Raw genomic sequence first — 15,305 nt, 5'->3', positions numbered from 1 at the left:
ACTTTTTTGTTGTTCCAAGTCTCATTTGATTACAGATAGCCGGTTCTGTATGGCTTACAACCCAGAGAGAGGAAATCACTGCCTGAAACAGGATTATTATCTCTGGATCCATGCAGCCTGGCTGGACTATAGGATAGAATTCTGTCAGTTCATCTCCTGTACACCGTCTCCATCTCAGCTCCCCTGGGAGACTGGACTTCCCACTCTCATTTGAAAAGATAACAGCAGAATAGAAGGGTTCATGTTCCTCATATGGTTCAAGAGAATCTTTTCTTCGTCCAAGTTCTTTGAGGAGCGACAAATGGTTATTTGGGGGCACCTTTAACCACTTAAACCATGTCTTAACACCTTTACCGCCGGGCCCGTAGTTCTACGGGCCGTTAAATCCAACGGTTAAGCGCCGAGCCCGTAGTCCTACGGGCTGCGGTCTTTTCGCGCATGCGCGGTCCGGGTGCACTTTCGGAATTTTTTTGATCCACTTCCGTTTCCGGTTTGATGACAGGAAATAGAATTATTTGGGATCCGGTTTCGACGATCACGCCCGCTCCCATTCTACAGACGAAACTGAAACTCAATTCTCTTCCTGTAGTTTTTTCTCCTCGCATTTCACTGTTTAACGTAATCCGCTCTAACTCAAACATGGATGCCCCGTTTGACACGTGGTTTTCACTGGGAGATACAAGGAGATCTCGCGGATGTAAACAGACCGTTCACGGCTCAATCTTAAGGATTTTAACAAGATCTATGGCGACATGAAAAAAACAACAAAAACACCTTGGCACTGGTGAGTACATTATGAGATTAACCTCTGGCGGTGGATGTGTTAATAGGCGAACATTCGCTGAAACTAGCAGATCTCGAGATTTGGGGTAGAGGGGAAAAAAGGAGCGGGCCTAGTACAGACCCCTTGGGGACACTGTTCAATGAAGTATATATATAGGGTTTAAGTGCTTAAGAAGGGTTCTTTATAGAAACATTAAAATAATGATTAAATAGTTATTCTATCAACAGCATAGCATCACAGAAGAACCAGTTTGGGTTCCAGTTGGCTGCCTGGCACCTTTATTTTTCTGTGTGTAAGGAGATTACATTAACCTTGAACGGACTTCTCAGACCCAACATTTGATAGCAGCCGGCTCACTCGTTTTCAGCTGATATGGTCCATTTCTGGGGACACAATACCCAGACGCACACGCATGTCATCAATACTTCCCAGTCACCCAGTATTCCCTAAAGCCTATGGCAGGCATATCCAGTTATTAGAACATGGATATTTATAAAAATATGAATGAATATTAGGTATCGGTCGTCGTGAGCACGATGCCTAAAACAGGATGTATAAAAAGACATTACAAAAACTGCAGACTTAGCAGTTCTAGGGGGGGGGGGGGACTGGATTGTGTTGGATTGTGGGGAGGAGGACAAGGTCCCTCGGCCACCAATCCCAAACTCCCAAGAACACATTCTGCCAATGCCCTTATCGGGCTGGAGGAAGTGACCCACTTCCCACAGAGCAATTCTATACGACATGTCTTGGGTCTTCCATATCCCCACTTGGGGTGCAACAGTTAATCAAACTGATCGATTTAATTATTTAATAAAGTCACCTATTGATGATCTATCCCTATTTTGGGCATGTCATTATAGGCAGACAATAATTGCTTGTGAGCATGTAAATCTGCTATTTTCACTATTTGTGCAACGCACCATTGTGCAACAAATATAAAATAAAGCTTAACACATTGAATGCCAAAAACGGTCCGGACCGTTTTTGAGGGTCCAAACGAGAAGTGCCGAAAACGGTCCGGACCGTTTTTGACCCAATTCTATTTTTATACATGTGGGCCACGTGGGGCGCTAAAACGAAACTTTGACATCACCCAAGCAGTTTCTGAGAAGAAGAGGCTGGATGAGGCTCCATGTCAAAAATCCTTCCGGTCGGCGTTTTCAATGTTATCTCCTTGATTAAAAGCTTAATATCTCCATTTCTTTTTAATGTGGTGGAAACGAGCCGTTTTCGATCGGCGATCACGCTGCAATGGAGGGTCGCGTTGGAAATATTATTGTTCCAGGCGTTAGTCGGGACCCTCCGCCGTCTCGCACGCACGCTTTTGTTTACATGCATTTCCGCGTCGGGGCTTCTCACAGCACGAAATGTATAACGCAAGTGGATGGAAGAAATGCTGGCACTCAACGTATAATATTTTAATAAACCTCTGGCACCCAATGTGTTAAGTGGTAATCGATTAATTGAAATATAAAAAAAATTTACAACAAAAAAAGTGTGAATCGATTAATCAATTAATAAAAAAAAGTCATCAATCGAATAACTGCTGAGAAAATAATTGATAGTTTCAGCCCTAATCCGCACTGATCCAACGTATTCAAGACTAGAAAATCTTTTTTTTTTTTTTTTTAAGATTTCTTTGGGGCTTTTTATGCCTTTATTTTTAGAGATGGATAGGGAAAGTAGGCTGACAGGAAATGGGGAAAGAGATGGGGGGTGGGTGACACGCAGCAAAGGTCGTCGGGAACGGGAGTCGAACCTGCGACACGCTGTCAGGCTGGCATTGCAGCCTAGGGTGCCTGGACCGTCATGCTACGGGCCCAGGCCGAAAAGCTTTTTTTTTTGGTATGCCACTTGAGACAGGGTAGTGTAAAACTGACTGCCATGGCACTTCAGATATGTTACATTCTTTTAAATTGAGAAACACAAATCCTAATCGTTTCTGATGCCTTCCAACTACAAACAGCCCTTCTACCGTTGCACTTGACCGCTGTTTGTCTCAAGTTGATACTGTAATGTTGACTTGTTGAAGTCACAATATGCAGCTACATGACTGTGAACACTGATTGCATACAGTAGGTCCTGATAAGTTACTGCTACAATGAGCCATTATTTGACTATCTTGACGACACTGGTATCAGCAAATAAAGGAAGATTTCGCTTTTTAACATCTACGATATTTGATATGTATTTTATTAGACAAGCCACCAATAAAAATAAATAAATGAAATAAAAGAAATGAAAAAAGTAATTGGAAAAACCACGGCCCCCTCACGTATTAGAAGGACAATATCAGTCACCAGAATCAAGGACGGGTGTTTTCGATGAATCGCGGTTAAAATGGAGTTTGAAGTTACAATGGGTTTCTATAGGAAGGGGGCGTGTCTGATCAAATATCTACTGTAAATACTGAATCAAGCAACTTAAAAACTGTCCGGGGTGCTCACAAAAGCCAGAGTAGACATTAAAATGACCCCAAACATGTTTGAAAGTGAATTATCCCTTCAAGTGTCCCAAATTTTAACCACTTCCAACCTGGTGTTTCTATCTTGGGTATGTCATTATAGGCACAAAAACAAAAAAAGTTAAAGATTTTTTGGTTTTTTGTTTGTTTTTTACTTTAATTATGACAAAATTATTAGGTGATTGGTGGGTGGGTTGAAAAAGAAAAAAAAAGAAAGTACGATCATCATGCATTAATTGTACATTACATTGATACTTTTGTACCTTGAAACTTTAATAAAATCGAAGTTTTTCAAACTTTTTATATTTCCATCAGCAATCGGTAGTCTAAGACTCTACCAAAATGGGGATTGGCGTGGGAGCCAGACATGTGTCATGGGCCTTGAGACTCTAATCATTGCGTTGTCTCTGTGTTTGTGTCCTAGCGCTATGGGTCATGTTTGCGCTGCCAAGTGAAATGTTTTACTGGTCGCTACTTCACTTGAGTTATAGGAGGGCTTGACAACACCGCTGAATAGGGCTGAACGACAAGGGCCGAGTCTGGTGTTTTAACCCATGAAGACCGGGAAAGCATCCTTGTCATTTTAGATTTCTTTGGCTATTCACAAATAGCAGATATACAAGCTCATAGCGTGGCACGAGTGCCGCGCTATGAGCTTGTAGATCTGCTATTTTAGAAAAATCGTCAAAATTTGTGCAAATCTTTGAATATATATTTTTTAAACAGCGAACATTTGTAACTCAAATCTTTGCTTCTGGGGGTCCCTGGATCAAAATATTTTGAGATTGGGGTCCGCAGCCTTGACATGAAAAAGTTTGAGAACCACTGATATAGCAACATAAGTTAAAAAAAAAATGTTAGCATTTAGAGGACATTTGTAAAATCGACCTCAGGTCTTAACGGGTTAAACAAGTAAACAACTCCATACAAGTGACAAGTTCACTAGGCTACAATCTTGTGTCGCTTGGGCACTTTGAAGCCCCAATGAAAAACAAAAACAAACAACAAAAAACACCACTTGGTAGGTGTGAAGATGTGTCATTGAATGAGTATGAGGCCAAGAGCTGCCGGTAAAAGGAAGTCAGTCTCCTCTGTCGACATGGGTTTAAGTAAACACGGGTAAACAGCAGCAAGATTTGTGAACGGTTGCGATAAAAGAAGGTTAGCCGATGGAATAACAACCACCCTAAGGACTACTAACCATTGTGTTTTCCTGCACTATCTGCACCAAGTGGATCTCTTACACAGACCTACTGCAAATATAAACGGAGCTGTTACCGTTTAAACATTTTTAATGGTTTTGGGGAAAATGCTGCTAATTGTCCCAAAAGTGACTGCTTGTTTCAAAAAGCTTTATAGCCCTGCAGAATTTTTTTTCTTAAATTGTTTTTATTATGTTTTGACACTTGCTTTGGCAATGTAAAGGGGTCTGTTTTCTCATGCAAATAAAGCTCCTTTGAATTGAATTGTTGGACCAAAAAAATAGAAAAAACACCTGTTTCCATATTTGCCAAACGTGGGACGTGACCTGAATGGATATGACTGACCTCACCCTGCCAGCCTCTCTCCTTCCTGGCAAAAACACTGTGTGATTTAGATAGTGTATTTTATTAAGGGTTGTTTTCGTTGCTGTCGGGCAGAAACCTCTCATCTCCATGTTCAACTTTTTGTGTTTTTTCGTAAATACTACAGCGTCTCACAAAAGCATCAAACACAGCAGATCCACAAGCTCGAAACACGGCGCAAAGTGAAGCGTTTTGAGCTTGTCGATCTGCTATTTTTGAATTTGGACATATGAGGTTTCCACCTCACAGATGCGTAAAAAATAAAAAAAAACTATTTTAACACATTGAATGCCAAAAACGGTCCGGACCGTTTTTGAGGGTCCAAACGAGAAGTGCCGAAAACGGTCCGGACCGTTTTTGACCCAATTCTATTTTTATACGAGTGGCCCACGTGGGGCGCTAAAACGAAACTTTGACATCACCCAAGGAGTTTCTGAGAAGAAGAGGCTGGATGAGGCTCCATGTCAAAAATCCTTCCGGTCGGCGTTTTCAATGTTATCTCCTTGACTAAAAGCTTAATATCTCCATTTCTTTTTAATGTGGTGGAAACGAGCCGTTTCCGATCGGCGATCACGCTGCAATGGAGGATCGCGTTGGAAATATTATTGTTCCAGGCGTTAGTCGGGACCCTCCGCCGTCTCGCACGCACGCTTTGTTTACATGCACTTCCGCGTCGGGGCTTCTGCAGCACGAAACGTATAACGCAAGTGGATGGAAGAAATGCAGGCACTCAACGTATAATATTTTAATAAACCTCTGGCACCCAATGTGTTAAGTGTGATGTCAAATGTGATGCCAAAGGCTTTTGTTGTTTGTGTGAGGCAGTGTTGATTTTGACAGCAAATTATGATTTAGCTTTAGTCATAGTCGTTTGAATAAAATTCCAGTTAGTTTTAGTCACATTTTAGTCATCTGAAATGTTTTAGTTTTTGTCTAGTTTCAGTCGACTAAATAACATAAGATTATAGTCGACTAAATTTACAGTTGATTTAGTCGACTAAAATGTATTTTGGCGGTGCCTTGATGGCGTCGTAATGGCTGATTTTACACTTGGTTGAATGCTGAAAATAGCCGATCTACAAGCCTACAACGCGTCGCAGCGCGACGCGTTGTGAGTTGTAGATCTGCTATTTTCAGAGCGCAGCACACAAGCGCAACCAAACATAAAATGACTTGTCTTAGTTCTACTGGATCTCTTCTCCACTGGTCCCTCCCTAACATTTTAGTCTAGTTTTTATTGACGAAATTGTCAATATATTTAGTCTTAGTTTTAGTCATCATAGCTTAGTTTTTATTTAGTATTTATTTAGTATTCGTCAGTGAAAAAAGGTAGTCGACGAACATTTTTCGTCATAGTTTTAGTCGACGAAATAAACACTGATGTGAGGACCAAAATGGAAATAATACTTTATAGTATTTTATATCCTCAAACTGTGTTAAACAGTACGATTTGTAATCTGTTGCTTTTAAACTAAACTAAACTCAACTCAACTCGGGGACATTTTCAGATGGAGGGGTCTGTGGCCGAATATATCAATTTGTGGGGGGGGGGGGGTCCTTGGCACGAAAAAGTTTGAGAACTAACTGCTCTAGTCTAAACACACCCGGGGTGAACTGAGGCAACCCAATGTCAGAGCGAGCCAGAAGAGTGTTTGTTAAAGAACCAACTGTGATCCAGGGGGGACTTGGCTGTGCTTTCCTGGGGACTCATTACAGTCTGGGGACCATTTCAGGAGGAGTCAAGCTCCTCTGGGATTTGGGGAGGAGGAGGAAGAAGAAGGGGGAGAAAGAAGAGGAGGAGGAGGAGTAGGAGAAAGAGGGGAGGAGAGGGAGAGAGAGCCGGGGGATTGAAAGGACCCCTTTGTGGTGGCAGTTCGTTTAAACGCATGTCACAGAGGGGAGAGGAGGGTGCTGAGTCACCCATCGCATCGCTGAGGAATCCCACCGCGCACCGCCGACCACACACACACACACACACACACACACACACACACACAGACGCTTGTATTACAATACTTGTGAGGACATCAACATGATGGTGAAGGCAATTTCATGAATGCTGTTTTTACACGTTTCTTTTGGCATTTCTTTTAACCCTCAAAGCTGAACATAGCAGATCTACATGCTTGTAGATGTACTATTTTCGGTGTGTATTTAACAATGTGTCTTTCTCTAATTATACTTGTGGTAGTGACATTGGTGGCCCTCACAAGTATAGTATTAACACGTGCGTACACATGCGCAAACACACACACACGCACACACACACACCTCCCAAAGTGTTCTTGGATGCTGGCGACTCATGTCGTTTTTTTACTAGCCATGGTTCCCTGTTCAAAACAGCTTTCATGTTTACGCTCCCTCAGTGCTCCTGGTGCCAAATTGAACCTGCTCTCTTTGTCTCCGTACCCCCCACCACCCCCCCACCGCCCCCCCTCGGTTTCCTCCCTACCTCTCAGCGCTTGTAGTTTGTGCTGAGGTCAGCTAGGGCTGAGATAAAGCCACAGAGAGGGTTTAGAGGGACAGACAGGAGACATGAGGAGTGGACAGATAAGATTGTGACACTGCTCTCAGACTGTCTACATCAGTGTTTTTCCAAAGACAGGTTCGGGACCCATTTGTGGGTCGTAGACAAGTTTAAATTTTCACATTGTGACGTGTTGTAAGCTTGTATATCAGCTATTTTCACTAGTTTGGGTCCCAGGGAGGCATCAAATTTCTCTTTTGGGAACCACTGGTATTTTCAGCTCGACACCAAAATACATGATTAATTAAGCACAACATTTTTTTTTTATTCCTGGAAAATAAAATCTTTTAGGAACATTTCTGAAATTCTTTTGAAAACTTTTTTTTAATTCTAAGAAATATATATATATATTTTTTAATCTTTTGAAAATAATAATACAACAATTTAGGAAACAAAGGGGATATTTACTCACAAATGGGTCTCGACTCATCGTTTGGGAACCACTTGTCTATACATTCCAGTACCGCGTCAGTGCATGGTAGGAATGTCCCACTATATGTCAGCAAGTCCGCTAGCATAGCGTGGACCTACAGTACAGTATATGTGGGCATGGATGCATGCCAGCCCCCCGGGCGCCATGCCAGTACCACAGAGGTTTGTTTCTTGTCTGTCACAGTACTACGTTTATTTAATAATAATGTTTTTGCATTTATTTTAATCTGCTGTATCATTGAGTGCATTTACCATCACAGCGAGTAAGAGAAAACACCTCAATCATTTTGTGTGATTTTTGGGAATAGCTGTATGTGTCAGTCCTCACCTGTGTTGATTCCTTTGATGGTATGATAATAAGATCATCGAAAAGCATCAAAATTAGCAGATCTACAAGCCCGAAACGCAAAGCTACTTTTGAATTTGAATCCTGAAAAGTAACTGTTTTGGACATTTCCACCCGACAGAGACAGAGATATATTAGCAATGATGGGTACTTACTCAGTGTGTATGTGTCACACAGAATATCTTCTAGCAGAAGATACTCTTATGTACATATCTTATGTAGAACTGCGCATGTGGATGCGGTTCAGGTATGTGTGTGTGCTGCTGGTGCATGCTGGGATGTTGAGTTTACCTGACAGTGTCTCCATTGTCTCCTCTGACTGTCCCCTCATACGGTCTGTCCAGCTCCGAGTCCTGGGACGCCCGGCCACACTCTGACACTGTGTGCGCGTGTGTGAAAGAGAGAGAGAGATATATGCACATACAGACAGACAGAAAGACACACAGACAGACAGACAGATTGGGAAATTCATATCACACACTGTACAGTGTTGCAGTAGCCAGACAGTTACTGTAGGTAGATATCAAACATCTGGGACACATCTATTGACAAAGTAGTTGAGGATTACCCCATAATATAATAAGAAATATGCGTGACAGACATATGATTTGACCAACCACGGCCCTCCTTTAGACTTCCGTTACAGCCCAATACATCAACCACCTTGATCACCTTGTTAATCTCTGTGATTAATCTAGACCATACAATGATGGTAAAATAAGGCAATAAAGTACAAAAGAATGTAAAATCAACGACATGAGGTATGAAGTCTGCCGGGCACTTCATTTTCAACACGTCTTCATTCCAGGAATAATCCTGACAAAATATGGACCAAAGCAGATATTGATATTCCAACATCGCTGTCATCTCTCTCAAGTCTCAACCAACTTGTTCTTCTGAATGTTTTTGCAGAAGCGTCTGGCAGTGCTTTCTTTGGACTTAACATCAAAGAAAGACGAAAGACCAAGATATAAAGCCTAATAAACAATAACAGGCTAAAGGGAAAATAAACTGTGCCACAAATATGTGGCAGACTGTTCGGCACAGTGCAGGTTATATAGGCATCACGCCCCAAAAACACATAGTATGGACATGGCAAGCGCACGGACACACAGGGACTGGGAACGGATCTGTCATTTTGTCATTTCAAGATTTATTTGGGCTATTCAAAAATAGCAGATATAGATATTTGAATATATATTTTTTAAACCAAACATTTGTAAAATATTTGATTCCGGGGACCCCCAGAAGCAAATATTTGAGTTACAAATCTTTTTGTATATCTGCTATTTTTGGACGGACACACACACACACACACACACACACACACACACACACACACACACACACACACACACACACACACACACACACACACACACACACACACACACACACACACACACACACACACACACACACACACACACACACACACACACACACACACACACACACACACACACACACACACACACACACACACACACACACACAGGGATTCTGGGGGTCACCCACTGATGCTGTGATGCAGGGAGCTGGCAGTGCTGCTGGGTCGGCTGCCAGAGCGCGTCGGGGGCCGCGAGCCGTACCGTGACGGAGGCAGGCTGTCTTCACTCCTCTGTCTGCTCGGCGGGTGCTCTCTGTCTCTGCCACCATCACCTTCCTGACCCCCCGCCGCCCGGAAGTCCCTGCACACAGGTACACATGTAAACACAAACATCAACATTGATCATTGGGGGTACTGCAGCAGTTCTCAAACTTTTTCATGTCCAGGACCCCCAAATAATCTGGGGGCCCCCTTGAAAACAAGATGGTTCATCTCAAGGGGTTATTCCCAATAATTGGAGTGGCGGTTCTGGACAACTGGATATGCGCATGCGCCGAGTTTGGAGTTGGTCGGTCCCATGAATGCACATGACCATATATGGGCATAGCTGTCGTATCTGTGGCTCTGGACAACCGCATCTCTGTATCTGTCAGTCCTTGCCCCTTTTATGTAACCTCACTCCGTCAAATGGAAGAAGCTTGCGACACACATTTTGTTTCACAGCGTACTTGCATCTGAGACTTCGGGCGCAGAATCGATGACAGACGGAGTTTCATTTTTTCAATCTACTAGGCAGGTGATTGGATGATCCCGCCCCTAGCAGCCGCTGATTGGTTCGTATGCGCAGCGGTTCGGGCAGCTTTACTCTGTGAGCAATCCCAGACCCTCCTTCCTGAAACCAAATGCAATGCAATGCATGAGATTTCCGGAGGGAGGGGGTGTTTACCAGGCTACCTTTTATGGCCATATATGGAGATTGGTGATGTCATCAGTATATGCCCATATATGGGCATGCCCCCTTTTGTGCCCATATATGGAGCTGACTGATTTGTTTGCGCCTGATGCCATGACGACACATCAAGGTTAGACAACACACTCCAAATTTGGGCGTAGCAGCATTGGGAACTCATCTCATTATGGTTATGGCTGAGTCATAGTGACATGAGCGTGACTACGTGGTCCGCCGGCCGACCGGACACATTTTAAAGCCAATTTGAATATAAGATTTTGCTGGGGACCAGCTGAAGCCCCCTCAAGGACCCCTGGGGGTCCCACTCGACCCTACTTTGAGTACCACCGGGGTACTGTATTGCCTCAAACTCTGCAGGGCTCATGAGGTTCACACGTTCCCACAGAGGGATTTCAAGGACCCAATCAAAAACAATCGATAATTGTAGCCCAAACTCTACGTGTTCTTCTCCGACACACCTGCAGGGGGCGTTTAAAGGACTCTGCAATAACTCCTGGGAAACATACTTAAGTACTCAGGAGACTGAAAACAATAGCCCCAGTGGCAGGGAGAGAAAGAGAGAGAGGGGGGGATACAGGTGGGACAATGCAGGGGTGAACCTGAGCTCCCAGGGCACTAGTGGGACGTGTAGTGACACATCCTGCCCGCCCGCCCGGCGAGGCCTTTTGTCTGGTTTCCAGGGCAGCCGTGCAGGGTGACCTCGTTCAGAGGGCTGTGGATTACGTGGTCACGCTCACCAGAGGCGAGGTTGCTTCATGTTCTGCATCAGGCGCGAGGGTTGTATTATACTGTATATATATACATTTAGCTCTCTTCCAGAACAACGGCACAGTTGTTGGCTCAGGGCTCACCCAGAGTTAGTGCCGAAGTGTCCTTGAGCAAGACACTGAAGCCCTAATTGCTCCCGATGAGAAGGTTGGTACCTTGCATGGTTTCCTCCGCCAGTGTATGAATGTGTGTAAATGGGTGAATGAAATGCACATTGTAAAGCGCCTTGGATAAAGGCGCTATATAAAAATTCACCATTTTATAAAAATGCACCATTTAAACCTCGGCCAGGACACCCATGACCCATTCAAATTGCATTATATAACAAAATGTGAGACGCCAGAGGGTTAACAATGAATGATACCTTAGTCAAGATTCTGTAGACAGATAGATAGACGTTTATCGATCCTGCAGGGCAAATTCAGTAGCCAGAGACAGCACAGCAGTTACAATACAGAAACACAGTAAACTACCGGTAAGTAAGATAAGCTACAGTAAGAGTAGCGACACAATAGCTTAGGACTCAAAAAGAAGAAACGGCATCACAAAAACACCATCAGCCATAAACAACAGTATACGACAGCAGGATACTGCATAGTGCAGTATCCTGCACTATGCAGAAACACATACTGTACACACACATCAGTGTCGTTGACATCAACAGAATACACTGGTATCAATACTGTGTCAACAGAATAATCAGTGCAATATAACCGCACCCTACGGTCTTATTGAGGAATAGAAAACACCTGATGGTATGATTACAGTCTCCATGTCAGAGCCAGTGTCCATACGGTCATTGTTCTGGTGTTACGCCAAAGAACACTTCAATTGGACACCTGGCCATTCATGGACACAAATCAATCAGTCCTGTCACTTTACGCTTATATCACTGTCACTCTAGCCACTAGCCCTAGCAGACAAGTGCCAACACTTTGTTGTCATTTGGTGTCCTATAATGTATATAGTGTCACAGTTTCCTCATCTGCAGACAGACACGTATAGCCTCTTTTGTCTCCAAGCTATAGTCGCTGAGAAGAAGAGCAAACACTTATGTGTCAAAAGGAGAAATGCTCGTAATGCACTTGTTTTTTTTACTGTCCTGGCACACAATCAAAGTAGGTTGCTTTGTCATAAACTGCTTACCCCTCATTGTCTCACTAAGTCGAGGTGGATCGATAGAATGCTCGCACGTCTTCAAGAAAACTAGTACAGTAGGGCAACGTAAGGATACACTAAAAGGAAGCATGCTAGTTTATCTAGTTTGGTAAATGAACACCGGCCACCTGTTTAGCTGCAGCAGGTAAAGTTACTCTACGACTTCCACAACAACATGTCACTTGAGGGGGGTCTAATTTTATTGTCTTTTAGCCGCTAGCGGCTCCCAAACTGTGTGCCGAGGCACATTAATGGGTCGTGACACAAGTCCAGGTGTGCATTGAGATTATTGGGATTATTGTTGCAATATTATACAACTATACCAAAGTTGGCCGTGTTCGGGGGAGGGAAGCCGGGCAGGGAGGGAGATCTTGGTCGCTGCACGTACTCCTACGGGTTGGGGCGGCACCTGCAGAGGCGCTGCGTTCTCCCGGTGGGGGCTCCTCACTGGCAAGGTGAGCCAGTGGGGTAAAATGGCAGTGGCAAGCAATGGTAAAAATGAATTGACATAACGACTAAATTGGGAGAAAAAAATGGGCAACAAATAATTCATTAATAAATAAACTATATTTGTTAAAAAGTACAATTATTTATCTTTACATTTTATTAGTTACTGTAACGCCGACTAACTTTTGTTGAGAATGGAGCTCTGGTCCAGACAGAAATCAATGGCATATTCATTGGAATTAATTTCTGTCTGGGCCCCGAGTCACATTCTCCCCAAAAGTTGTGCTGTACCTGAATGAATAGGTCGAATCAGATTCAGGATTTTAATGTCTTGTCTTTATGACAAAATAAAGCCCATTTTCAAGCATTTCACGTTACATTGTCAAGTGCAACAGAGCCATATCAATATTGAGCATATGACGGCAGATTAGTAGTTCTTAGCACAAGCCTAGGCTACTGTAAATCAACCAGATGAGATAATTAGACTCACCTGCTGCCACGGAGCGGCAGTAAAAGAGAGATCGCACTTCCAAAGTGTCTACATTGTGTAAATCACAAGCACATGGTTTTCTTATCGTAAATATGAAGTTTTGCCAAATTCTTGCGTTTAATCCAAGTCTGTTGTTTTGCTTGTCAAGTGGCTTTAATAGAAATCGGATTTCCTCTTACAACTGTAGTGTATTTTATTTTACACAACTGGAAACGTGTAATGTTATTAGACAACACAGGTTTTATTTTGAAATCTGCCTAGTGGAAGTAGATGAAAACCGAGGGGTCTCCGACTGACTAATCGAAATGTTGATTTTCAGGTGGCAGTGCCAGGGCCCCCTTGGCTCGGAGGCCCCTGTGCACGTGCACAAGCCATAATCCGTCCTTGATACAGACGTATACACCCTATACAATCATCCTGCATGGTGCAAGACAAGAGACACCGTCAATAAATATTAAAGTATACACACATAGACAGTGTGGTGGAATTCACGGTCAATCAATAATTGGAAATGAACGGGGTCAGAGGCACTACTTAGAAACGTGTTGGTGCTTTAATACAAGGCTCCCCAAACCTTTCAGGCTGTGACCCCTCAAAATAGTCATATTTGAACTGGGGACCCCAACAAGTTGTAGATCGCCTATTTTCTAAACTTTTTCCTCTTTCTTAGGTAAGAAAGAGGCAAATTTCACCAATCTTTGACCATTTTTAAAGAACAGTTTGTTGGTTACTTTTGACGTAGTAATGGTCTTATTCGTTATGAGGTATTAAAAAGGTCTTAGTTAAAAGTCCTTCAATTGTCACTTTATAAATGTGCAGATACCCTGTATATCTACTTATATTGTATGTTGGTTTGTTTACTGTTGAGTGAGAAAACAATGTTGCACATTAAGCTAATCATCTGGGGACCCCCCAAAATCATTTGGGGACCCACAGTTTGGGAACCATTGCTTTAATACATGGGTGGACAGAGGAGATGTACAGTGGGTACAAACAGGCCTGTGGAACAGTCGTTCTGCCTCGAGCACAAGGAATAGTTGCACTGTCATGTTACAAGGACAAGCTGTACCATAAACAATCAGAGACACATCTTGGCTCTTACGCCATGCAAAATATCAGGTATCATAGGGCACAAAGATGAACACCATAATGTACTGGAACTTATGGTGGTTAAAAACCACCATAATAGCATAACTCAATTGAAAGGACCACAATGGAAACGAGCCTACGGGCTTTCTTGAAGAATCCCTTAGAATTCATTGTCAATATACTGTTCAAACAATCAATCAATCAATATAGTTTTGACATGGTTATGAAAGTTAGTTATGAAATGATGGGCAGCATGTGTTGTCCCTGCTGGCCGTAACTGTGTTTGTTACTTACAGTAGAGTATGCATTGTATGTGTGTGTACAGTTCGTGTGTCCTACTCACGTGGCGTGGGTGTTTCGGTGAGCACTAGGGGTGACAGGCCGTTGAAGAGGCTCGTCCACACTCTGCTGAGGCACAGGTGCAGGCTTCCTCCTCGTCATGTTGGTCATGATCTACGCACACGCACAGGCACGCACACAATCGATGTAAACACAATAACCAATTTGAATAAAATAATCTGATTTTCCAAAATGCCGAACATATCCAATCTCTACAACGCGTTGTGAGCTTGTACCGTAGATTGGCTATTTACTTTATTTTGCACGACAACCGTACATGCGCCGTACTGCAAAGGGTAAAGTAGGGCTTAAGTTAGTTAAAGCTGCACTATGTAACTCTCCTCTTCTACCCAGGATTTGAACCTGTTTTCCTGCTTAAGTGCTGACATTTTTACCATTGAGCTAATAGAGCCAAATTGGTCAAAATTGGTGGCAGACTCTGTGTCTAGGTGAGACATGACCTTTGACACAATCTAAATGTCTCAATAGAAGAGCATTGCAAGCTTGTACATCTGCTATTTTTGAACATTTTTGAAAAAAAGTGTGTGAAAGAATTTTGAATCATTTTTTTTAACACAAATCTTCTCTTCTGG

The 15,305-nt window shown here is 43.0% G+C and overlaps 1 protein-coding gene across 3 annotated transcripts in view; it reads right to left on the bottom strand.

Annotated features, from left to right (window-relative positions):
- armc9 (armadillo repeat containing 9) overlaps positions 1 to 15,305 on the bottom strand; it is a 66,460-nt gene that overhangs the window by 11,933 nt on the left and 39,222 nt on the right. For all 3 annotated transcript variants that reach the window (XR_013933323.1, XM_080431138.1, XM_080431139.1), the window contains 3 exons: positions 14,717 to 14,826; positions 9,640 to 9,812; positions 8,413 to 8,500 (listed from right to left, as the gene is read on the bottom strand). Coding sequence is in view for 2 of the 3 variants with exons in the window: in XM_080431138.1 (XP_080287264.1) it covers positions 8,413 to 8,500; positions 9,640 to 9,812; positions 14,717 to 14,826 (371 nt within the window). In the remaining variant the exon portion in view is untranslated. The remainder of the gene's footprint in view (positions 1 to 8,412; positions 8,501 to 9,639; positions 9,813 to 14,716; positions 14,827 to 15,305) is intronic.

Source organism: Gymnoscopelus braueri, assembly GCF_963280865.1.
Source record: "Gymnoscopelus braueri genome assembly, chromosome: 6".
NCBI lineage: Eukaryota > Metazoa > Chordata > Actinopteri > Myctophiformes > Myctophidae > Gymnoscopelus > Gymnoscopelus braueri.
This window is presented reverse-complemented; position numbering and strand designations above follow the sequence as displayed.